Genomic DNA, 26937 nt, shown 5'->3' with positions numbered 1-26937 from the left:
GTCCAAATTATTGCCTGTTTAATTTTTCCAAACTAGTGTCACACCAGATGATTTTGGTTTGGGGGACAAAATCTTTTTGATCAGAAATGACTGAAAACATTATGCTTGGACTTTGAAAAGATATAGGCTCACAAATAGACATTTTTTTTGCCTAAATTCATTTTTAAATGAATTTTAGCAATTCTTTTTCTTAGTTTTATTCAAGTTCCCACTTTGAGAAACAAGGTCGGGACAGTCACACCAGATGACATTTACCATGTTTGGTTGAAGATTCTGAAGAAATGAGGAATGAAATGTTTTAATCTTGAGTAAGTTCACATAAAGCTTAATGTCCTGCACAATATTCAGAAGGTTTTTGACAAATATATTTTTTATTTATACATGTTTGACACCGAGGACAGCGAAAACGCTACGTCACGTCACCCACCCACGTGTGTGTGTGTGTGTGTGTGTGTGTGTGTGTGTGTGTGTGTGTGTGTGTGTGTGTGTGTGTGTGTGTGTGTGTGTGTGGGGGGGGGGGGGGTCTTGCTACCTGTCTGCTCATCACAGCCACCTTGATAACTTGGTTAACAAGCAACACGGCTGATTCTTTTACCGGTGAAAAGCACACAGGCAGCCAGCTCTGTGGCTGCGTAACGAGGGCCACACTGAACAAAACGAAAGTGAGAGATAAAACAGGGGGGTGGGAGCCGCCCGAGAGGAGGCACAGACGACTTCACTACAGCAGCTACTGGCTGCAGTCGCTGCTCGCTCTCTTGTTGTTGACAATAAGGCGACCCTTGTTTGACACGGTGACTATAGCAGCCAATCTGGTCAAAGTGTTTACTCTTTGGCTCAAGCTCGGAAGGACTGTACTGTGTAAGTACAGCCTCTGGTGACTCCACTCTAGAGCAGCGGTTTCAAGACATTGTGCCGAGGCACACTGGTGTGCCATGATACAAGTCCAGGAGTGCATTTGTGATACTAGATATTATTGCTGCGATATATAACTAATACATAGACAAATTCTGTAGAAAATATACAAACAAACCACTTTCAATCTGACATCCCTATTTTGTGTCAATATAGATGAATCTAAAAAACATTTATGTTGTTCCCCCACAAATATATATATTTTTGTCTTAAAATAGAGCTGATCTACAAGCTCACAAGGTGTTGCATCGCGACACGTTGCTCGATGCAACACTATGAATATAGCCTTTAAATGTTGACTTGGCTGTTGGTGTGCCGTGGGTACAGAAAGTTTGAAACCCACTGGTGTTGTAGGGCAAGCAAGCTATTATAGTGATGTGCATGGGTTGAACTCAAACCCGTGCCCCCGAGTTGGTGCAGGAATGGCATGCACCGGGCAATGTTAGGGATTTACGGTGAGTGATCAGAGAACTCTGAGACTGCAGGGTGCAGCGCTGTCACTGCGACATGCTGTTGGTGTGTTCCAAAATAAAATTATTCATACATCCTGTCCCTAGTGCTATTGTTAAATCTGTAATCCCAAATTCAGCAGCATTTTTATGAATATTTAAGGAACATTCTTGTCCCCAGCCCTCGCTAATTCCCCTCCCCAGCATGCATCAGGATGAAAAGGATGATTGATACATCAGGCATTTTTTTGCACATGCCTGCAAGGGTGTCGCACCACATTCTGGGCCCTGGGTACAAGGGATTCACTGCGGGCACCCCATGAATGTTCTTCATAGAGGGAGGGGGTTTAACCCATTTCGACTGGGAACGCATTATTACGCGTTAATTTGTGCTTTAACTATTGAAAAATAGCAGATATACAAGCTCACAGCGTGGCACCGAGTGCAGCGCTGCGAGCTTATAGATCTGTTATTTTTGAAAAATTGTGCAAGTCTTTGAAAAGAAGTCAATGTCGGAATGGAGACATGTCGGAATGGAGAGAGCCCCCCCAAATCCTTCTAAGGTTTTTTGAGAAAAAAAAAAGTTTTTTCAATAGCTAAACCATACAATAATAAAGGCCCCTCCACCTTGGGCCCTAGTAACTCAGTCCCACTTTTCCCCCCCTTGTGACGCCCCTGCACGCCTGTCCCCCTTGCGTGACAGCCTGCCTGTCTCCTAGAACTGTAGCTGTGACTCGCTGAGATTTTGTAGCAGTTTATCGCTTATTTGAATGGCACACAGCACTCTGGCTTCGGACCCAAAACGAGGTATTACGGTTCCTCTGTGTGTTCAAGGAAATCCCCAGCATCTGCTGCCATTCAAACCCCAGTGGAGGGGACGTTTCCATTCATAATTGTTCCAGGCCTCCGAACTGACAACATGGGGAATCTTGTGCGGATATGCTAATGATCTTTCGTACCAACACTCTCCCAGTCAAGAAAAAGAGAGAAAGAGCAATCCTTGAAATTATGGCTAATTAGCAACAAGGCCCTAATTATAGGTATCTTTAATTACAGGGCAACCTACTGTAGGCGATTGTCAAAAGGAAGCCACCTGGTACTTGGAAATCATCTTTTAATTACCGGTTAGGCATTTTTAGTCAAAACGAGCCTTTGAGCCTTTAATAATTAGTCTGCTGTCAGGTCACTCCCAAAACTTTTAATTGAGATTGTCTCACATCTCCAGTACAGATGATACACCCCGGTGACTTTGCCCTCCTCGTGTGCTAAATGGTGCGCAGATTTGTTTACCGCTCCTGGATTCCTTCCTGGAAAAAATATCCTTTGTGTATAAAAATGAAAATCCAATACTCGTCTGATGAGCGCCCAGCGCGGCAGCGCGAGAGGAAAAACCCAAATGTCCTCATCCATCTTGATTTCAATACAGTAGTAAAGCTTATGCGGTAAGCCAATCAATCCTGGCGGTAACGTGCTACTTAGCTACTTAGCCGTGTACCCAGGGGTGTCGCGCCAAACTCTGGGCCCTGGGTACAAGGATTCACTAGGGGGCCCCTTCATAGGGGGAGGGGGTTTAACCCATTTAGACTGGGAGCGCATTATTACGCATTATTTGGTGCTTTAACTATTGAAAAATAGCAGATATACAAGCTCACAGCGCGGCACCGAGTGCCGCGCTGTGAGCTTGTATATCGGCCTTTTAATTTCCTTTAAATTAGCCCTTAATGAGGCCATAATTGGCACCCGGGACACTCACTTTTCATATTTCAGCCAGACAAAAAAAAGAAATTTATAATTAGACCGGTTCTTATCTGTGGGCATTCTGCCTCCCAGATGACAATGGAAGCGACTTCTGTCCCTCCACATTCCTGGGACACAAAAGGAATTCTATATGTGTGCGTGAGTGTGTGTGTGTGTGTGTGTGTGTGTCTGCGTGCGTTTGTGTCTGTGTGCGCGTGCATGCGTGCATGTGCGCCTACGTGCAGTGTGGAGTGTGGCTATCACCGTAGCTTGCAGACCAGGACGCAACTCTCTCTAGGTGATACCTTAAAAGGAATATAGCCTTCCTATCGTCACTGTCCGATGAAAACCTTGTATGTCCAAAACCGTTCGTTTTGCATGGATCATTTTAAAAATGATTTAAACTAGTGAAAACAGACGATCTACAAGCACACAACACCTCGCGGTGCGTGCGAGGCGTTGTGTGCTTGTAGATCGGCTGTTTTCACTACTTTTGTGTGACGGCTTTGTATGATGAAGCAGAGCTTTACTTTGCGAAAGAATGTGCACATGTGAAACTTGGAGATACGAGGTTTCCACCCGACAGCGACGCTATGTAAAGTAGCCATTGCGAGATATAAGGTTATATTTAGGGCGTGATGGCATGTGAAACATGTGTAGGGTGTGTGTGTGTGTGTGTGTGTGTGTGTGTGTGTGTGTGTGTGTGTGTGTGTGTGTGTGTGTGTGTGTGTGTGTGTGTGTGTGTGTGTGTGTGTGTGTGTGTGTGTGTGTGTGTGTGTGTGTGTGTGTGTGTGCGTCTGAGTGTGCGTCTGAGTGTGCGTGTGTGCGGTGTACGGCTCTCCGCACCACGCCCTGGGATTGGGGTAGGACTGGCATTCCGTTTCCCTTTTTATCTCCACTACAGACCAGCGAGTACATAACTCAGAGCTCTCCGCCGGGACACACCCTCCGTGTCAGCCCTTACGAACATTTGTTTTGCTAAGAGGACTTGGCCCCTAAAATAGGGTCACGTACTGTAAGTCTGCACAGCACACGGTCGTAGCTACGCGGCTTCGGGGGGTTTTCTGCAGTAGTAGTCAAAGATGGCACTCTGTGGCGCCTCTTGCCAAGTAATATTAGACCTACTGTACAAGAAGGGTTTGATTTGCTAGGGGGGGAGATATGATGGGGGAATCCGTGCTTCTGCTTTTGATACCCCCCCCCCCTCCCTTCCTCCATTTTTATCATTGGTGGGCATGTTTTTATCCATGCTTCTAGGTCAGACTGATTTAACCCATTAAGACCTGAAAAATGTCTTCTAAATCCTAATGGTTTTCCAAAAAACGCATGTTTCTTTATCTGTGGTGCTCAAAGTTTTCAGACTGGTTTAAATACTGTACACAAGTTTCCTTTTGGGAAACGTTGTCTGCCTGATAGATTTTCCAGTCTAATTAAAAATGTATGTTAACAATGGTGTCTCTATTTCAGGCAAATTTCTCAAAATCTGTAATATAATATTTAACTTTTTTCTTTTTTTAAATAGCAAAACATTGCAGGGCTACAAGCTAGTGTGTCAAATCACGATGCATTGTGAGCTTGTAGATCGTCTACTTTCGCTATTTGAAACAAGCATAATAAAGAAATGTTTTGTTTACAAGTCGAACCCGGCTTGCAAACTCAAAGATAGTGCTCCCTGTTCTTGCCTAGTAATACCAGACCTTACAAGCCACTATGAAACACTGAATATGCAACAACAGCCAGGCAGCCACCGCTCGTGTCATTGATAACCCCTTTGAAATTGCCTTAAGCTGCCACATCCTGTAGGCTCCTGACCTCACACTGCATACAGCGCTAAATCCATTTGCTAATACCCATAAACCTCGAACCTGATCTACATTACATACTTTTTTAAACACATTTTTAGGTGTTTTGCTGACTCTCTTATCCCGAGCGACTTAACGGGACACACATTTTTTGCAGGAATTGAATCTGTGACGAATCCTGACTATAAGCCGCCCACACTCACAACTTATTGCAACTTATAAACTCGCTGTAAGTGTAGGTTAAGCTTCCGTTCCTGGGCCACCCACCATTCCAGTAATTAAACCCCTCTTGCTCTCGTATATGAGTAATAGAGTTCAGTACACGGGGTCAGAGCTGTGGTAATCGGACACCGTGCATGTCGTAACATCTATCTTCCGTGACATATGGAGATAATAATGTCAGTGTTAATGCGACATTGTGACCAAACGCTACAGTGTGACACTGCTAAAGGTTGGACTTTTACTGTGCGCGTACAAGCATGCGCATGTCTGTGTATTTCGTCACTGTCTGGGGCGGAAACCTTGTACTGTTCAATACATAGCATATTGTATATCATCACTGTCTGCGGAAGCTTTGAATTTCCAAAACCATGAAATGAAAAAAAAAACAGGGGCGTCATTTGGGTCATCAGGGGATGCCACCTCCTAGTGTTCACATTTAAACCTTGAATTCAGTTAATTTATACATTGTGTCCCCAACTCTGAATTGTAGCAGATTAATCTGTTGTCCGTCCCTCTATATGTGACACGTGTAATAATTTTGTTTTATTGTTTTGCAAGCATTCATTTATTAATGACTTTCAAAGTGGCATCCCTATTTTGGGAGTGTCATTAGGCGAACACTTTCTTTCTTTTTTTTAAATTTTTTTTTTTGTTGGCTTTTATGCCTTATTGATAGGACAGTAGACTGACATGAAATGGGGGGAGAGGGACATGTGGCAAAGTTCATCCTGATCGGGAATCGAACCGGCGACGTCGCCCTACTGACAGATTTGTCTGGTTTCCAGGCTAATTTAGTCTTAAGCTTTGGTTACAGACAGACTTCGACTTAGTGTCCCTGTTTTGGGCATTTCGTTATAGGCAAAACATTTGTTCAAAAGTAGTAAAAAAAAAAAGAAAATATGCTGATGTACAAGCTCACAATGTGTCGCATCGAAATTTGTTGTAAGCTTGTAGATCTGCTATTTTCACCACGTTTGTGCATCATCGCCATACGGCAAAGTATAAAACAGGGCATTCATTTGGGGGGGTGACATACAAAAGGATGAAATATGGACAGTACAGTACAAGGTTTCTGTGCGATGGCAACGTCTTCTGCGACATTATGACAGAACACTGGTATGACTTTACTGAAGGTTGGACTTTAACAGCTGTGTGTGTGTGTGTGTGTGTGTGTGTGTGTGTGTGTGTGTGTGTGTGTGTGTGTGTGTGTGTGTGTGTGTGTGTGTGTGTGTGTGTGTGTGTGTGTGTGTGTGTGTGTGTGTGTGTGTGTGTGTGTGTGTGTGTGTGTGTGTGTGTGTGCGCGCGCGCGTGCGTGCGTGCGTGCGTTCTCTCGCGCTCTCGCCTCTGTATATGTGTTTGTGAGTGCGTGCACGTGCGCCTCCTCATGATGCAACTGCCATTTGGAGACATCTATCCATTTATCACGCACGCACGCACGCGCGTGCGTGCGTGCGTGCGTGCGTGCGTGCGTGCGTTCGCGCTCTCGCCTCTGTATATGTGTTTGTGAGTGCGTGCGCGTGCGCCGCCTCATGATGCAACTGCCATTTGGAGACATCTATCCATTTATCAGTGCTGTTATGAGCCTCTCCTTCTCCTCCTCAGATCGTGTTTGAAGTGGTAACCTCAGGGCAACGCGGCTTGCTGGCCATCAAAGATGTCATCGTCCAGGGCCACCAGTGCAGTAAGTCCTGCTTGCCTCACCGTAAAGAGAACACCATCAAACGATCCTTGTCCTTTTGCTGACATCCCTCCAAATACCAATATATAATATATAGGTCTTTTCTCCTCTTCCAAAGAGGCTAGTCTCGGGCCGGTCAGGGGAACGGTGCAGTCGATCCACAGTCTTTTCTCTCTCCCTGGTGATTTATAACAATGGAGTTGACACACTTAAAATCTGCTCGTGGACGTATTGCCGGAGTGGCTGTGTTAAATCTGTCCTTTGAGGGAGAGGAGGGGGGGGTGCGGGTGAAATAGTGAATGCAGGAAATAAACTGGGGATGAAAAACAAATAGCAGCGTATGCCGTCGGCCGCCTTTGGGTTCCCACAGTTTTTTTTCCCGCACCATCGTCTTCTTCTTCCTCTCCCCGAAGAGTGTTCACTGATGTCTCGTTTCTTAGATGTGCGAAAAACGGTGCAACTCTTGCAGAGTATGAGCACTGCTACCACTTCAGAGATGTGTCACAAAGCCAAGGAAAATGTAATTTGCTGGTTAGAATCCTGCCACTTTGGCATTAAGGGCTTGTACTGTGGGGTAGAGTGCCTCGGTTGTGTGAATGCTCCAACAGCAAGACACTTTATGGCTCGCTTGATTTCTATAGCGAGAGGTTTCACACTCGACATTCAAAATCAATGGCGACCAGGGCTTTTCATCAATTGATTAACACTTAACTGTACCCCTCATAAACTGACATATCCCTCTCCTGATTGCCAGGCGCTAATATTCTGGTAACCTTCGGAGAAGCAGCGTAATTCCTACAAATGCTATGTCAATAGGGCGAATTTATACGGTGATAAGCGCCACATATAAATGTATCTAAGTGAATCGATGAAGGCTGGGGACGTGATCAATGTGTAAATGTGTAGAAGTGCCAGCGGATCAATATCACCACTGAGTGGCGGTGGGGTTTGTTCAGGTGATAAGCAGGGTGATCAGAGCAACTCGCCTGTGCAATTAATTTATATGACTGTGAGGAATGCCCTCCCCGGGGGTGTGATTATGACCCTGGGTGGTCCCCCTGCTTCCTTCCATTATACAGATAATATTAAAAAGTGGAAACATCCCTCGATGACAAAAATAGATTTGTCTCATTTGGCAGTGAAGGGATTGACAGGTCAAAGCTATGAAAGACGCTCAGTTCAGAGGCACGATTTGTGAAATAATATTAACTATTATGCGAAAGTCTTCTTGATGAAAGTGATACAATTAGCTATAACTAAGTCTTCAGAGATTTGGTTATGTTTTGAATCAAGGTCGCCCTGTTGAATTGCCCTATTTTTTACTCTGCAGAATAGGAGTACTAATCAAAACTGTTCTACATAACTTCCTTTCTTTTCTTCTTCAGACCATCCCAATCAGCGTACGCCCTGGTAATGAGCACACTTAAGAGCTTGGTATACTTCGTTTTTGCGCGGTGTTGTGCACTGAAAATAGCCGATCTTGCACGCTCACAACGCGTCCGAGCGTGACACGCTTTGAGCTTGAAGATCTGCTATTTTCGGCGCACGACACCGGTGCACAACTAAGTATAAACCCCTTCTTTAGAAAAGAGCAGGGTGGTTTCAAAGAATTCCCAAGACAACTAAAGATAGGGCACAGATTTCTTTTGTGAGCTCATCAATAGAAAATATGAGTTGAAAGTTCTATTCATGACATCCTCTGCATAGTAGTTTGATTCTCATGTACACCAAGGCGTCCACTCTGAAACCTAGAGTTTTGTATACCTGTATCTCCTTGCATTCCATGGAAAACATCCATGTCATTAGGGCTGTCACAATTCTTTCATAATGGCCTAATCGCAATTATTTGACGTAATCGTGATTAATTTTCATAATCGTCAACATCGTTTCCATGTTGAAAAATGATCATAATATATTTTTTTAAGTATAAAATATAGCCGATCTACAAGCTAAAATATAGCCGATCTACAAGCTCACAACGTTGTGAGCTTGTAGATCGGCTATTTCCACTATCAATGTTCTTTTTTAAGTTGCCAAATATGTCAGTAGTTTCTTTGTATATTTAGGTTATGTGTCATATCTACCATGTGCAACTTTTAAGCCTAAAAGCCAAACAGAAATCTAATTGTCAACGACAAAAACACAATTAAATCGTTAATCGCAATTATTTGAGTGACAATTAATCGTCATGTAAATGACTCTTCTGTTTTTCGCAGTGAACACGCCTCACTTCCTGACCATAAAGGGCGTGGAGGTCAACGCCGGACAGACGGCGTCTTTCCACTGCACCGTCAACGGACGAAAGAGGGACAACTTCAACCTCTGGCTTCAGGTGAAAGCGGCTCATCATACCCCCGTCAAATCAATGTGGGGAGAATGTCTCTAAAAAGGGTTCGACCGTTGAATATATGGATGATGGATGCGACCAATACCTCCTACTGCTGGCCACTCAGCAAGTCTCTGATGATGTTTAATGCAGTAAATAATTCCTCGCCACCTTATCCATCATAACCGGTGGTACAAATACGTCCCCAGTGGGCTGTACGTTTCCAGAAGCCTCCTATATTGTTCGGAGAGCGGTTTGTTTCCGCTGCATGCAGCCCTAACCACTTAAGCCCTGTTTCATACTTGGTCGCACGCCAAAAATAGAGAAAACTGCAGATCCGCGAGTACAAGTTCACGTCACGTCATGACACATTGTGAGCTTGTACGTCAGACTGTTTTGGACAAATTGCAGGAAATTGGGTAAGGAATTGTGGGTGCATTTAGGAATTGGTCAAATTGGAAACAATTGGGGAAAATTCGCACCTATCATGATGACATGGCCAAAATTGGGACACCAGGTCGAAAGTGGTTTCAATGCAGTAAATAACGTATCGCGCCCTATCCATCATAGCTGGTGCAGACCCGTCCCCAGTGGGCCGTAGATTATCCGGAAGCCGCCTGTGTTTCGGACAACCGTTTGTTACCACAGCATGCAGTCTTAACCTATATAGCTCTGTTGGTCCGCTGTCGCACTACGCCCGCTGCTGCTGCTGCTGCTGCAGATCCGCAGCGGTGTCGGGGTTGACCTTGTTCCAAAGCGGCGCGGAGGCGGGTGCATCTGGCAGACACAACCCTATCGGCCCCGCTGCTAAGCACACTGCCACGCGTGTGATCAGCGAGAGCTCGGCACCGGGTAAAGGTCCGCTGCCAGGTGCTCCATCATTTTAACAAACACGTCCTCATTAGCAGCCGGGCTGGAAAACAAACATTAAGTGAAGTCCCCCGATGACAGTAATGAAGAAATATTTCTAATGAACAAATGTCCCCCATCTGCCTGCTGTGAGAGGTGACAGCTGGGGAGGGCCCACTGTGTGTGGGGGCGTGCGCGTGCGTGCACGCCCCCCCCCCCCCCCCCTCCGCGTGCGTGTAAGATAAATGTATCGACACCACCATCCACCATCGGTGGGAACGGTAGGACACAAACGCACACACACACGCGCACACGCACGCGCAAAACCCCCGAGCAAGCGACAACGGTGACCCCCACGGTGGCTGCAACACTCACAAGGTCAAGTCACTTTGCTAATTAAACCCGTCCATTTTTTTTTTAGGCTCACCACCACGCACGTGCTTTGTCTCCGTTCCAAACAGGGCATAGGCGGACGCGAGGCCCCGATGAAAGCCACCAAACCTTGGAACAACCGGCGCTTCATAGGCACTTTCGACGTGGACAACACCACCAAGGGCGACTCGGGCCGCTACCGCTGCATAGTTCACTCTGACAAAGGGGTCGGAGTGTCCAATTATGGAGAGCTAACCATAAAACGTGAGTACCATGCACGGACAGTGGCGTCAGTTCAGAAAAAGGTAAGGTATGGCAACATGACTGGTGTCTTACCTTAGCAACAGGCATGATACATTTATTTTAAGAAGTACATTCTATTTTTTTCCCCCAAAATGTATATGGTTTCTTGGGCTGGATATGGCAGCCTGGAACAGTTGTTCAAGTGTGGCTAAACTTGGCGTAAACGTGGCACAATTAACAAGTAATGAATTGCACCTGTGCAGCTGACCTGCAGAACCTGGTAATAATACTATTCTGTCAAAATGGGGAGAATAAAAGTGTGGAGAATATAATTATAATACCTTGTTAAATTTTGCATTTGTAGTTATTTTACTGTAATTTAACAACATAACCAGCACAGATAGACAAAGAGACATTCATGGATTTATATTTTAAAGTAACTTAAAAGTATTCTCCCCCCTTGACCCAGGGTATGGCAGCTGCATACCCCTGCCATACCCAATTGACGCCCCAGTGCACAGACCCCCCCCCCCCCCCCCCCCCGGCGAGCTGGGTACACAACCACAGAGGCAGCCAGTCCCGGACTGGCATGGAGCGTTTTGGCTTCTTGTTTTGTGTGTCCTCCACACGCACAACAAAGTCAGCGAGATAAACAGGAAGTGCTTGTATTTTTCCTGCCCTCAAAGGTGTCACTAAAAATACAGTCCTTTCTTTTTTTTTTATTATGTTGATTTGTTACCCAGAAGGCTTTAATAGTTTCCCCTGTAAAGGCTGCCCTTGACCGAACGCGCGATTCCACCCAAAAGAGCACAAAGGCGGGAGAGACGCCGCGCTTTACAGTAACCTCTCTGATATTACACTCCTGCAGTCATTTGATATGAATTTATGGAGTCCTGTGCAGCTAAATCCTGCAAGGCCTCACTTTCCTATAGCCCCATAGCCCGGTAATGGCCTTCTATATTTCTTCACCTCAATTTTCTCCCCCTGCGCTCTCAATTGAATTTACTGCCCTGTGTTTTTTTTTTTGTGTCTCCCAGCTTTATGTGATTGATAGGTTTAATCCCAGCTGTCCAGATCGAGGTCTGTCAATCATGCCAGAATGGCCCGGCTCCAGAGCGTACAGCAAGAGATAACGTCTCTCTGGCCGTGTGTATCAGCGTGCTTCAGCGCTGTGCTCAAGGAAAATTTACTGACGTACACCGGAGGCACTCAAACGCTACACACTAGAGCCCGCATCAATGTATAAACAAACACGCGCACCTCCTCGTGCGCGCACGCCCCTCACACAGTGAAAGTTACAGTCTCTCCCCCTTTATCCGCAGATGTTTTTTGCTGATTTCCGCTTTCGATGAGTCACTACTATTACTGTAGATGTTGCGATGATACCAGCAGACAAACCCAAGTGAAAGTGTTGTAAGGTGCCCGCCCGGGCACGTCATAAATATTTCCTGTGCGTGCGGTAATTTGCTAGATTTCAGGCGTTTATCAGATATTTTGCTCTTGGAAAGAAAAACCTGCTTTGAATTCCGCCGAGATTTTCACACTTCAATGACTGGAGCGGTAAGCCAACTTGTCAGCACAGGGGGAGAGAAAAAAAGAAGGGGCACTTTCACGGTCGTAAGTGTCTCTCATAAAAACCCGATATCTCATCTTATTGTACCAGTCGTAAAGCAAGTGCTTAACACCCCCCACCCGCCTCTCCGTCCTCCCCCCGCTACGTCTTTGAATCGTAAGTCCTACTTAAATGTGTGTTCGCCGCGTCCCGCGGACTCGTTTTGGGAGGAGTGACCACGGAGTCATTCCGTGGATTATGAGCGCGTTCTACAGTCACTGCTGACACCACCACCACCACCACCACCACCACCACCCTCCCTTTCCCCCGTCCCCCACCTTATTACCATACACTGCCTTTCCTTCAACATGAGGAGAGTGAATGCTTGATTATCCCGGATAATCACTTCTGCCTTTTCATGCCAGGCTTCCATCAGATTTATGCCGCCGACGAGGAAGTGCCACGCAAGTGCTTGTTCCAGAGCGTCATGCACATTGGAGCCCGCTGTACACTATAGGGATGGGACCATACGCCATGTTATCGTCTATCGTGATAAAAAAAACACTCACGATAATCGTATCGTGGAGATTTAATTTGTCGTGATGTCGTCCTCCGTCATGCACTGGGATCAATTCACCTTTTATTTGCCGAGCTGCATATTCAATACCACTTAAACCCTCTATAATTGGTAAAAGGTTCTTATAATATACGTACTTGATACAGTCTTTTTTCACTCTCTATCAAATGTCTTTGCCAAAAAAATAGCCGATCTACAAGCTCACAACGTGTGAGCTTGTAGATCTGCTATGTTTTGACTAATGTTCCGCCCCAGGATAATGGATTTCAATTATCGCGATAATATCGTAAATCGCGATTTCTTTTGTCACAATAATCGTGATATGAAATGTTCATATCGTCCCATCCCTATTGTACAACCCCCCCCCCCCCTCCCTCCCTCCACCCCCCTCCTCTTCTTCCTCCTCCCACCCCATGTGGTGGCTGGTGGCTCTGCTCTAGCAGGTCCTGTAAGGCTTTTATAGCCGCTCCCCTGCCCGGACGCTGGCCGCGTCCAAGCCTCAGCCTGGCCAGAATCAACCCCCCACCCCCGACCGCTCCCCGCTAGAGCAGGTTCCAAGCTGCACCTCGCGATTCAAGCCGGCTCGTGCCAGCCAGCCAGCCGAGGCTGGTGGGCCGCGGAGCTGCTGAGCCGAGAGGCTGGCGCGGCATTGGCCGTGTCACTGCTAATGAGAGAGAGATAAAAAAAAAGAGAAGCCTGCACCGGAAATCAAAGGCAGCCCGGTCAGGCTCATCATCCCCCCCCCCCCCACGCGCACGCACCCGCCGTCCCTCATACAGTAATCTGCCCAATTAAGAGAGTAGATGACATAATGAGGACCTCTCGCGTCTTAACGAGAGACACTCGGAAGATGTTGCATGGGAGAGCAAGAGAGAGGGCTCTGCTAACAGCCTGATTAACATCGGAACACAGTGGCAGCTCTTTTGTTTTGCAGGCTGCGAGGTGGGCGGCAGAGGGTGGCGTGTGCGTGTACGCGTGTGTGTGTGTGTGTGTTAACCACTTATTCTTACACACTCTACACTTAGTGCAAGGGACCTGAGTTGGTGCTGTACTGTACTTGGTGCACTCCTTTTTGTTTTCTCTACACCAAAACTCTTTGCCCTGTGTTCCCCTCACCCATGTGTCTATGTACAGCACATAACATGTGCGAATGGCAGTCGTATATATGTTGTTTGCTTTGTTTTGCTTTTTGTATTTAATTTGGACTTTGTGTGCGCATGCATGTGCCTGTGTGTACAGAATCTGCAGATGCATACAGGCTTTGCTTGTACTATCTGTCATTTAATGTGTGAATATACTGACATAATAAGGTACTGTTTGTCCAGGCATTTTATCCAAAAATGGGGGTCAACCTCCCACTAATTGCTACAAAACCAAACTTTTGTATTCTTAATAATGTATGTTTTGTTAATGTATGTGCTGAAAAGTCGCAAGGAATTGTATGAAGGGAAAGTTTAGAAAATGGCCTAAGTATGATCCTACCAAAAACGCCTGCTTTTTTGCAAATTGTGAACACTTTTCACGCTTGTAATGTAGGCTGCTATAATGATATTGAGCTATTTATGGAATGAATTGTGGTGCCCACCCAATTTTATTCAGGCCCACCCGAAACGTTATTTCTGGCTACACCACTGCTTAAGAACCGCTCATCCAAACATGATACTGCATTCCCCTGGGCCCCCAGCAACACACCTGCCAAATTGTTGTCTTCATACAGTGTTCGGTTTTCAAGATATATGATTGTATATCGTCACTGTCGGGCAGAAACCTTGTATCTCCAAGTTTCAAATTTGTACGTTTTTTTGCGAAGTAAAGCCCTACTTCATCAGACAAACAGCAGATCTACAAGCACACAACGCCTCGGCGTTGTGTGCTTGTAGATCGGCTGTTTTCACTCGTTTAGTTCATTTTTTTAAATGATAAAAACAAACGGTTTTGGACATACAAGGTTTCCACCCGACAACGACGATATGTAGAATAATAGTGTGGATGGTGGCCATTTTGAATTTCTGGATTTTCCCTTCATGGAATTCCTTGCGACTTTTTTCTTCTCATTCAGGACATATTTAGGACACATCAGATGAGTTTGTTTTTGTTGCAATTAGTGGGAGGTCAAGTGACATTATTACTGGACTAATAATAATGGAATGGGTGTTGTAAAAGTGTGTTCCATGTTTGTGTGTAGGTATGCTACGTACGTACAGTATGTATAGTGTATATTGGCGTGTGTGCTTGAGCTTGTGCATACGTGATTACGTGTGTGTGTGTGTGTGTGTGTGTGTGTATATATGTGTGTGCGTGCAGGCGTGCCTATGCACAGTCTGTGGTTGCATCCAGGCAGCCAGGTGCTGAGGTTAGAGTAGAACACAGCTGTCGCCAGGCCGTCTATGGTCAACATCGCCGCAACAGTTGTCGCTGACGTGTGGCTGTCACTATCAGCTGTGCTCTGTCACCCACCCAGGGGCGTCACAAGGGGTAGGAAAGTGGGACTGAGTTACTGGGGCCCAAGGTGGAGGGGCCCTTATAACTTTATCTATTGAAAAATAGCAGATATACAAGCTCACAGCGCGGCACCGAGTGCCGCGCTGCGAGCTTGTAGATCTGCTATTTTTGAAAAGTCGTAAAAATGTGCGCAAATCTTTGAATATGTATTTTTTTAAGCGAACATTTGTAACTCAAAATTTGCTTCCGTGGAGGGGTCCCTGGAACTAAATGTTTTCAGATGGGGGGTCTATCTGTGGCCAAATACATATCATCTTGGGGGTCCTTCACATGAAAACGTTTGAGCACCACTGACATAGAAACATAAGTTTCTTGCACACATTTTCACAATTTCTTCAAAAATAGCAGATCTACAAGCTCGCAGCGCGGCACTCGGTGCCGCGCTGTGAGCTTGTATATCTGCTATTTTTCAATAGTTAACATTCATGGGGGGCCCGCAGTGAATCCTTGTACCCAGGGCCCAGAATTTGGTGTGACGCCCCTGCACCCACCTCAGCCAATATGGGGGGGATATTCCTAGCTGCCTCCCTGTGCACCCACCGCCACTAAAGTCTACACCGCAGTTTGATGGTGTCGTTTGCTGAACATAACTGATTTTCGAGCTGATAAATGCTACTGTAACAACAGCTAGCAACAGCTAACAATGTATCACTCACATCGCACATTAGGGCGTATTTAGCTGTTGTTTAGCGGCTGCTAGCTGTTTTCTATTTTTGGCAAGCAAACCCATCATGCGGTGCGGACTATAAATTAAGCTTAATACTGCCTTGTGTGGTTTTAACCAGAGACACTATAATAATGTCTGAAAGTGTGTTCCTGCACTTGCATGGTTATTTTCACTTCTCCTTCTTGCCATGGTGGTTGAACAGAGGATTAAAGTGTGCCTACAGTAGAGCAGTTTATTTCATCAGCGTAAGACGCTAACCCCTCACGGTTAAAAGGAGGCGCTTATTGCCATAATACATCAGGCTCCTTCAGCCGCTCTTTGTTACACAAATGGACCTTGTGAGTGAAATACAGCGCGGGCTGTTTTTGAATGGCGCCAGTCAGCCGTGTGCTATAATACATGAAATATCATGTATGTGTAGGAAACAGGGACTCACCAGATGCCTGTGAGGTCTTCCTTTGTTACCTGGGTGCTTTTTGTGGGGCGCGACGTTGGTGTAGTGGTTAGTGCATATGCCCTTCGTGCGGAAGGTGAGTGGTTCAAACCCTGCCTAAGCCGACGTCAGCAAGGGGGGAAGACAACAGCCAGCCCCATGGCCTCCCCTAAGTAACAAGAAATCTTGTGAAATACAATGTTGTCAACCAATCATCAAGGACGATGATACACGAAAGAAGAAGAAGGTGCTTTTTGTTTTCCTCCTGGTGCCGCCTACTGCAGTGCGTCTTAACCCATTAAAGGGATATTTCACTTTCAAAAGTAACTTTGGGTACCGTAATTGCTGGACTATTATAAGCCGCACCTGAATATAAGCCGCACTACCAACATTTAGAAAAAATAACAAATGTTTACATATATAAGCCGCACCGGACTATAAGCCGCAGGTGTCCCTCCTGCTTCCCGCTAGAGCGCCCCTGGTGGCTGTTAGCTGTATAAATCTATATATAAATCCTTGTTAAAGACCATTGTAAAACTAACTAAATGGCCGTTAGCTGTAAAAATCTTTATATAAGCCGCACCGTTGTATAAGCCGCAGGGTTCAAAACATGGGAAAAAAGCCGCGGCTTATAGTCCGGCAATTACGGTAATTTTATCGTCTACTACTGGGAACACCTGGGACCGTTTTAGAGTTGCTTGATTCAGTATTTGGATATCTGACGCGCCCTTTCCTACTGTATACAAACCCATTGTAACTTCAAACTTCATTTTAAGCATGAATTACTATTTGTATTTAATTTATTTAATTATTTTCATTTTAATTTTTTTGTTAAATAATGACAAAAGTGATTGAAATCGCACCTGTGTGAAGTGAGCAGTGCAAACACGACGCACGTGAATATCTCCTTGTATGGGCCATTCTGTCTGTGATGTCAGTTACTTGTGTATGAGCAGAGAGCACAGATCTCCATACATGGATATCCGTATACATTTTGGCTGATACAGTTTGGCTATCCATGTATGAAGATCTGTACTAATACACACAAAGTGAAATGTAGGAGTGGTTTGCACCGCTCAAAAAACACAACCTCCTCACGTAAGAGTGCAGTATGAGTCACCAGAACCAAAGACGGGTGTTTTTGATGAATCTATCTTGGTTAAAATGGAGTTTGAAGTTACAATATTGATACCGCATGTATAGGAAGGGGGCGTGTCTGATAAAATGAATATCAAATATCTAAATACTGAATCAAGCAACTTAAAAACTGTCCTGGGTGCTCCCAAAAGCCTGAGTAGATCTATGATAAAGGTTTTTTTTTTAAGTGAAATATCCCTTTAACTGTTCTGCTGCCCTTGACGACGCTCACCGTCAGTGAAAGGGTTAATACCATGGCGCCGTTGACGGCGAGGACTGTCAATCTTACTGTATATACAGTAAAGATATTATTACTTACTGTACGTCGCTCCGGTCCCGCCCGCATCGGTAATGTCCGCGATTTGTTTACAACGCACGTCGGGCGTGCACGCGAAGTTAACGTCCTCCATAGTAAATCCATTGAGAGGCCCATAAAGAGACTTCATTTTCTCCAAAAGGGACATTCTTATACAAAGGATGGTCTCCACTCTCCATACTTGTACACAAAAGCTGGGCGCAGCCATGTTCTCTTCTGGGCTCACACTGTCATGTGACTAGATGACGTAATCGTTGCCGTCAAGTGATAATCCAAAAAAACAAAAACAACCCCCTTCCGGCCCTTCAAAATAATAGCGGCGGCCTATGGAGGAAACGGCGTGGCACCGAGGCACCAAGCAAACCTTCAGATTAAGAGGCAGTAGTTGTGTTAACACCTAAGGCAGATTCTACAAATGCCAAATCAGTGGTTCTCACACTTCTTTGTGCCAAGGACCCTCAAAATGATGAGAAAATGTTTTGTGCTAGGGACCTCCCAGAAGAGAAGATTTGTGTAAAAAAAAAAGAAGAAAAAAAAAAACTAAATTACAATATTCAAAATCTTTCTTTCTTTCAAGACTTTTCAAAATGTTTCAAAAATAGCATACTGTATGTACAAGCTCACAGTGCGGCACGACAAATGTGACGCGATGCTTATGAGAACCACTGTTCTAAACCAATTATCCATGAAAGGCAGATATGAAAAATGCAGGGAAAATGTTTTTTTCCTTGGCCTCTAGGGAGTGCAGGGGCGTCACACCAAATTCTGGGCCCTGGGTACAAGGATTCACTGTGGGCCCCCCATGAATGTTATGCGAGCTTGTAGATCTGCTATTTTTGAAAGAATGTGAAAATGTGTGCACGAAACCTATGTTTCCACGTCAGTGGTGCTCAAACCTTTTCATGTCAAGGACCCCCAAGATGACATGTATTTGGTCACGGACCCCCATCTCAAAATATTTAGTTCCAGGGACACATTTTCACGACTTTTCAAAAATAGCAGATCTACAAGCTCGCAGCGCGGCACTTGGTGCCGCACTGTGAGCTTGTATATCTGCTATTTTTCAATAGCTAAAGTTACTAGGGCCCCTCCACCTTGGGCCCTAGTAACTCAGTCCCACTTTCCTACCCCTTGTGACGCCCCTGAGGGAGTGTGCATACAAAGTTTTACACAGATCGGTGATGTTATTGGTAAAAACACAAATCGGCCCGTTTTAGTGCCACCATGAGGCTGTTTGAACATTTTGATGCACAATGTCATCAAAATTGCATGCTGTGTTCGGAAAGATACACGTTGGTCACATTACTATAGAGATAATGTCTGCCGATTTGTGTGATTTTTGGACAAAATCTGTAGGAATATTGTTTTGAGGAAAATCTGCCTCACAGTGGCGCTAGAACTCGGCCGTGCCTATCGGCCTGGCGGAGACAATGACACAGATGCTTCCCCGGTTTTTAAAGGGGAAAAGTGGGTGAGCGGGTTCCATGGGATCCTCAGCAAAATGACTATTTTATACTTTGGCTATTCAAAAATAGCCAATTGACAAGTTACGTGCAGATCTGTGTCAAATCACTACTTTCAAGACACTTTTACATGCAAAGCAGAGACCCGACAATCCCAACCTCTGAGCAAGCAGTTTTGCGACAGTGGCAACGAAAAACTCACCCTTAACTGGAAGAAACGTCAGCCAGACCCAGGCTCTAGGGTGGGCAGCCATCTGCCTCTACCGTGTCGAGGGGAAAGAAATGGAGAGATGGAATGAGAGACAGAGGAGAAACAGAGAGAGAGATACAGGCAAGTAGTAAGGGTAACAATAATATTAAATATAATAGTGTAAGATAGTATATAATATATTATGGTATAACAATAATGTTAAATAGTATATAGTGGTAGAGTATAAGAATGTTAAGATAATACACAGTAGAGGTAGAATATAATATTGTCGTTGTCGGGCAGAAACCTTGTATCTCCAAGTTTCAAATTTGTACGTTCTTTCGCAAAGTAAAGCCCTGCTTCATCACACAAGGCCGTCGCACAAAAGTAGTGAAAACAGCAGATCTACAAGCACACAATGCCTCGCGGTGCGAGGCGTTGTGCTTGTAGATTGGCTGTTTTCACTAGTTTAAATCATTTTTAAAATGAAAAATGCAAACGAACGGTTTTGGACATAAGGTTTTCACCCGACAACGACGATATACTGTTGCAGCAATCCACAGGCATGCTCCATGGAGGCCTGGTCCACAATCACAATGCAGAAATTCGCGGTAAAATAGGCGATTTCTACCCGATCTTTTGAAAGTAATCGCTTGTCTGTTGGCTTTTGTATTACCGGTATATAAATCTCATTCTGTTTATGTTTTGTGTTGTTGAAAGACACATCACTTCCTCCTACTCTATTTTTGGAGAATTTTTTTTTGCTCACTACTGCCCCCACGGCTGACAAACGTCACCACGGGTACTACATGCTGACGGACACATACGGATACATTCATGTCCGTCAAGTTTAGTGATGTACGTAAACTGACGGATGTACTCTATATATAATTATTATTTTTCTAATGGGGGTCCGCGGCCCAACTCGGGGGTTCGAATCCAGTCCAGGTTATTTATCCCCCTGTTTCTCTCTGTCTTGTAAAGCGGCAATGCCTTACCTCATCGGTCTTCAACTGGGGGTCCTTGACCCCTAGGGGGTCCTCAGGGATACTACAGGGGGTCCTCCAAATCTTCCAATCCTTTTTATATTAACAACTTGAACCCTAGTGTCCATATTCTGAGAACTGTATCCAAAAATAGCCGATCTAGATCGGCTATTTTTGGCAAAGGGGTTTGGTGTAGAGGGTAAAAAGAGCAGACTACGTACAGAGTAAAAGGTCAAGTTTATTAAGTATTGACGGTTCAAGTGTTTAAATATTTGAAAACACGAATTGAATCCAAAACACACTGTGATGATTGTGCTGTCATACGATGAAACTATATGGAATTTATGAAAAGGTTATGTGGGGGTCCCTGCTTCATCTCTCTCTCAACTAAGGGGTCCTTGGCCTGAAAACATTGAAGACCCCCTGTCTTACCTCTCAAATCTCAACCACAGTTTCATTCTTCATTAATTATTCACAGATTGTAGCAGAATGACACAGCGTGTCGAGCTGTCCATGGAGCTCTGACTATTTAACACAGAGGACGTCTGGTGTTCGTTCGCCCACTGGTGCCATAGCTTTACAGTATATGAGTCACGGCACACAGTCGGCTACAGTACAGTCGGACAGACCTGTTAATTTCACTGTGAAAATGCACAACTCTCACAGTTAAATTAACACTCCTGAACTGACTGTGCGGCCAGACCCCCTGCAGTGCACTCACTGATGGCCCTTTGGGCCTATGTGTCACAGCGGGTGTCATCAGAGACTGATTTGTCAGAGGCCAATTTGTCTACGAAATTCTGTACCAATTCTTCTCGCTTTTGAGGGACTCTATTAGAACGGAGCAGGGTCTATTCTATCTCCCCTATTAAATTAAAACGGAACATATTGCCGCTTAACTCGTTTAAATCCCCTTTTAAGACATATATCCATGGTTGAGTCTGGCGGGCGAACAATAAAGAGAGAGTGGGGAGTGTGCAATTGAAAGAAAGGGGCTTCGAAGTGAGCCTCCAGGCCAGGGGCGTCACAAGGGGGGGGGGGGGGGGGGGGGGGGGGGAGGAGTGTGACTGAGTTACTAGGGCCCAAGGTGGAGGGGGCCTTAATTCTTTTATACTTAAGCTATTGAAAAATAGCAGATATAAGCTCACACTCTCACTGCGAGCTTGTAGATCTTGTAGGTATTATATGTATTTTCTCAGCGTCCGTGGCCAAATACATATCACATGTGAAGGGGGTCCTTCACATGAAAAGGTTTGAGCACCACTGACATAGAAACATAGGTTTTAAAAAAAACAAAACATAGAAGGATTTGAAATATTCAAAGACTTGCAAAAAATGTTCACGATTTTTCAAAAATGGCAGATCTACAAGCTCGCAGCGCGGCACTCGGTGCCGCGCTGTGAGCTTGTATACCTGCTATTTTTCAATAGTTAAAGCACAATAATAATAATTCATGGGGGGCCCACAGTGAATCCTTGTACCCAGGGCCCAGCATTTGGTGCGACACCCCTGGTGGGGAGTGTGCAATTGAAAGAAAGGAGCTTCGAAATGAGCCTCCAGACACTCACTATTTGGATCGCCTCATTTTCCCATCTGGCTACCTACTGGCTAACTTCTGGCCTGCATGTTAGACTGGGAGAAGATGTGCTTGATTAACTGGTTTGCTGTAAGAAGGCTCAGTAATTAAAAATGTGTTTTTAAATTAATATCATTGAAGACTGGTGTTGCGCACCGAACACAGCCACGTTATAAGCTCATAATTCACCGTGTTACAGTATGTTGTGAGCTTGTAGATTGGCTATTTTCGTTGCACAACACAACATGTAACAAGTTATATCAAGCCCTTAACAGTCATATTTAAGCTTTTTTCCCAACGCTACGCCTATTTGTTTTATTTTATTCATCTATGATTTATCTTGAGTCCCAGTCCACATTTTCATAAGCTTAGCTAACTTTATATTCTAAAGTTACGTTTAGTATCAACTCCAGCTCACTGTCAGACCACACAAAAGACTCCGCTTTTTCTGTGCTTTTTTTCCTTTTTTCTCCTGGGTTTTTTGGTGCCATCGTGGGGCAAAACAGTGTAGCTTCTCTAGTAGGCCTACTGTGTTCTGTGTTGCTTTCTCGTGGAGTAAACGTAAACAGGAAGAACTACCGGTAGTAGTTTTTCGCCCCAGGCATCTGATTGGCCAGTGTGGGTTTAGGATGAATGATATATCGCCACCTGTTGGTGTGGCATCCTACTGGCAGCGTTTTAATAGCGTTTTGACGTTGTCGTGTGGGTTTTCTATTACGAGGCCGTGTGGAGGCGTAAAGGTTTCAAGACGAAGGCGGAAATCCACAGGGATTTTTCTTGTGTGGATCAGCTCTAAAACCCACGGACCACTAGTGGTCCACGGCATAAATGCAGCTGGTCCATGGGGAAATGTTTTCAAATGTTTACAATATGTATACTGTACATGCAATAAATAACATGTATGTATATGTCACGGTTTGATAGAGAAACAGTACGCCACAACAACGTCCTCCAGGCGGAGCGGCTCGATTGTCCACGACATTGCAAGCGGCGCAAAGGCCAGCGGACCTTGGTCCTGCTCTTCGCCCCCGAACGCCGCAGGCGCGAGTGGCCGCGAAGAGCGGCCGCGCGAGTTACGAAGCCGTGGTGAATGCAATCGTTATATTTATACCCAGGCCGTAAGGCCTGGGCAAGCCCACGATAAACGCCCTGTCCAAGTGACTACAATGGAGCGCTCCCTAGCTCATAGTAAGCTAATGGCTAAACACTGCCGAGCTAGGCTAGTAAATAAAGAAAGAGAGTCGCAAACGAGTGACGTCAGCGCCTTCACTAGTGAATGGCTGTCGTCGCCATCTGGTGGTGATTGGTGTGTGGTGAACGACAAAACAAGCGCTCTTACCATGAACGTACTGAGTTACCCAAACGTACTGTAACATATATATATCAAATGTAGAAACAGTGCTCTTTAGGTGGTGTTTGACAGCGATATGCCAGCAGCTTGGTTGGATTAGAGGGGAGTTTAGGGACCTTTGCCAGGGTGTGGTGGTGGGGTAACCATCTGCCTGGTCACGCCGCCACCATTCTGTAGGACACCTCAGCTCGTTCCCAATACGCCCTGGAGAGCCCTCTCTCTCTCCCTCTCCCACTCTCCATGACAACTCCACCAGAAGCAGCCAGGCGACTAATGGTATTATTCTGTTACATGCGTGCTCTCATTAGAGCCACTCTCCGCGGCCTGTGGGACCTGGCTCTATTGTAATATGTGACAAGGGAGGATTCCTAAGCAGGGTCTTATGGCTACAGGGGCATACTTCTCCGCTGACAATGGCTGGTGTTAGGTTGCACCAGGGGCGTCGCACCAAATTCTGGGCCCCGGGTACAAGGATTCACTGCGGGGCACCACCTGTGCTTTAACTATTGAAAAATAGCAGATATACAAGCTCACAGTGCGACACCGAGTGCCGCGCTGCGAGCTTGTAGATCTGCTATTTTTGAAAAAAATCATGGAAATCTTTGAATATTCCAAATCCTTCTTCCAAATCCTTCTCATGTTTCCATGTCAGTGGAGCTCAAAACTTTTCATGTGAAGGACCCCCAAAATGGTATGTATTTGGCCACGGAACCCCATCTCAAAATATTTAGTTCCAGGGACCCCCCCAGAAGCAAAATTTGAGTTACAAATGTTCGCTTAAAAAATACATATATTCAAAGATTTGCACACATTTTCACGACATTTCAAAAATAGCAGATCTACAAGCTCGCAGCGAGGCACTCGGTGCCGCGCTGTGAGCTTGTATATCTGCTATTTTTCAATAGCTAAAGTATAAAATAATTAAGGCCCCTCCACCACCTTGGGCCCTAGTAACTCAGTCCCACTTTCCTACCCCTTGTGACGCCCCTGGGTTGCACTAGGAGACAGCGCTTGCAGGCATAAAACATATGATCTCATTTTTGACACAATAGCACAGGGATGGGCAAAAAGTTGATTGTGGTTGCAGAAGAGAAATCTCCAGTCGCCACAAAGGGGAGAGAGGATTTGCACAAAGGAATATGAAAAACTGAGACTGAAGCATATATTTGAAGTCAACTCATATAAAGTAGTGTGCTATAAGATGTTGGTTTTTCTTTCTTCCAGAAGTCTTAGGGACTTCAGTCACCATTTAAGACAGAGATAATAAACGTACATATTTCAGAAAACCTAGTAGCTCAGGGATCACATCACAGCATGTAAAAACAACTGCTGAAAAATTTAAGACATATTCTTTGTTGCAAAGTAACAACAATTCTTTGTATACTTCACCCCCCTGCCACAAATATATATAACAATATTAATAATACAGTATTGCTCCAATTGCTAGTGATCTTCAGAAATAAATGCTTTTTATTTCATATTTCGTCTTCTTCTTCTTCTTTCGTGTATCATCGTCCTTGATGATTTCGTCTGATGACGAGATTGCAAGATTTGAATTAACATATTTCTGAAATATTATTGCAGGGATGGATTGAAACTGCATTGGGCACGGCATTCTGCAGTTTGAATTAGTTGCCTGTGACATTTTTAGAGATCTCATTAAAATAAAGTACATAGGGTTTAAGCAAGAATGTGCAAATGTTGTCACAAGGGAAAGGTCACTTGCAAAGACACCAATGAGTCGTGTATTCTTTATGTGAAAGTGATGTCTCTACGATAAATCTAAAACATAAAAAAAGCATGTCTGAAGGACTTGGGTATAGCTAAAAAGTTAGATTTATAGATATTGCATCCATCCGCCTTTATGATTGAATATGAATCATTAACTGGACACTACTCCATATGAGGGGAATGTAGCAGCCGACAATGTAATAACCGAAGTTCCTGATACAGGGGTCTACATTAATCTTAAATTATCTTGGGGGCATTTCTGATTTGTTTAAAAGTGCACTACACTGGGCCTAACAGTACACAGTATAACCTACGGTAGGTGCTTTCACAGTAGGCATGGCGCTCAGACATGCATTTCATCGTTGTCGGGTGGAAACCTTGTATCTCCAAGTTTCAAATGTGTACCTTCTCTCGCAAAGTAAAGCCCTGCTTCATCATACAAGGCCGTCACACAAAAGTAGTGAAAACAGCAGATCTACAAGCACACAACGCCTCGCGGTGCGAGGCGTTGTGTGCTTGTAGATCGGCTGTTTTCACTAGTTTAAATCATTTTAAAAATGATAAATGCAAGACGAACGGTTTTGGACATACAAGGTTTTCACCCGACAACGACGATTTGCATTCCAAACTGTACCAACCTCCTATATTCCCAAGCAAGGTTGTTTATTTAACACTATGTACCGCATCTGCTAGTACATGCCCACCATCACACAAGACACCAAAACAACACACAAAGCAACAGGTCTCACAAACAGATCTCTCCCTAATGCCTGTCAGAGTTCCACGCACAACAACCTGATACAGTATATTATGTGTCTTCGGCACCACTATGCTGCTAGACCACCGACTAGGCATCAACCTTTTACAAACAAATCCCCCCTTTGTGTGGCTGCCTTAATGACAGGGAAGACAAGGCAGGGAGAGAGGGGTTCATACATGTGTGTACGCAACCACAGGCCCGGAGCTGTCTTCCAGCCTGTGAGGTTGTGGTTAGAGTACAGTATGTGCAGTAACAGTCAGATCCTGACTGCATATGGGATGGCTGCATTTAAATGGACCATGCGTCCATTGCTCAGCGAGTTAAGATGTCTATCACTTTGGAGTCCAGGGATTTCTAACTGCAATAGCCTTTTGCGATTCGGTGGAAAAGTATAGACGAGTCAAAAAGACAACCAGAGCACTCGTCAATTATCAGAGGAGGCTGTTTTACAGTAGCTGTCCTCTGATTGAAATCAATATTACTTGCAGGACGGTGCATTTCCCAGGGTCCAGCTGATTTCATGTATGCTTCTGCTGAAGGCTGCTGTCGCCGTCTCCAAACCACTGCTGATTGCATGACTCAGTTTAGTGCTGCTGATCAGCCTCCGTGTGCTGGAACTATTATTGATTAGCATGAATTTCTTCTGAAATGGCCTTTTCTGTTGGAAAACACGACGCCATTGTTCATGAACATGCAGGGACTCTACTTTCAGCTTGTTGTTTACCAGAGGAAAATTGATCTCGAGCACTTTATTTGCTCAATACGAGCGAGATTTCACATACAGTTGTTAACCCTTACCGTTGTATAACAAAACGCAGGTGCTTTTGTACAGCAAACTCTTTCACCATGTCTTTCACTGGAATATTGTTTAGACAGAACAAACACCTGCGCTATTCTAACGTCAATTGTCGACTTATTATGGAATAATTATTTACGATATAAACATACATCAAATACAATGCATTAATTCTTCTTGTGTATTGCTGTGATTAATCAACGTGTTATGAACAGTGGTCACATGCACTGAAATAAATAAATACATAAAATATACATTCCAAAATAAAACCCACACCATTCCGTTCAGATATATGGTATATGTGTCATAT

The 26937-nt window shown here is 44.8% G+C and overlaps 1 protein-coding gene across 8 annotated transcripts in view; it reads left to right on the top strand.

The window, feature by feature from the left end:
* The window catches only part of LOC308284704 (receptor-type tyrosine-protein phosphatase mu), a 337583-nt gene that overhangs the window by 101366 nt on the left and 209280 nt on the right, over window positions 1–26937 (top strand). For all 8 annotated transcript variants that reach the window (XM_080725420.1, XM_080725419.1, XM_080725418.1 and 5 more), the window contains exons 5-7: window positions 6725–6803; window positions 9017–9132; window positions 10437–10611. In XM_080725420.1, the coding sequence (XP_080581546.1) occupies window positions 6725–6803; window positions 9017–9132; window positions 10437–10611 (370 nt within the window). The remainder of the gene's footprint in view (window positions 1–6724; window positions 6804–9016; window positions 9133–10436; window positions 10612–26937) is intronic.

This window comes from Nannobrachium achirus, assembly GCF_963921795.1.
Source record: "Nannobrachium achirus genome assembly, chromosome: 5".
Lineage (NCBI taxonomy): Eukaryota > Metazoa > Chordata > Actinopteri > Myctophiformes > Myctophidae > Nannobrachium > Nannobrachium achirus.
This window is presented reverse-complemented; position numbering and strand designations above follow the sequence as displayed.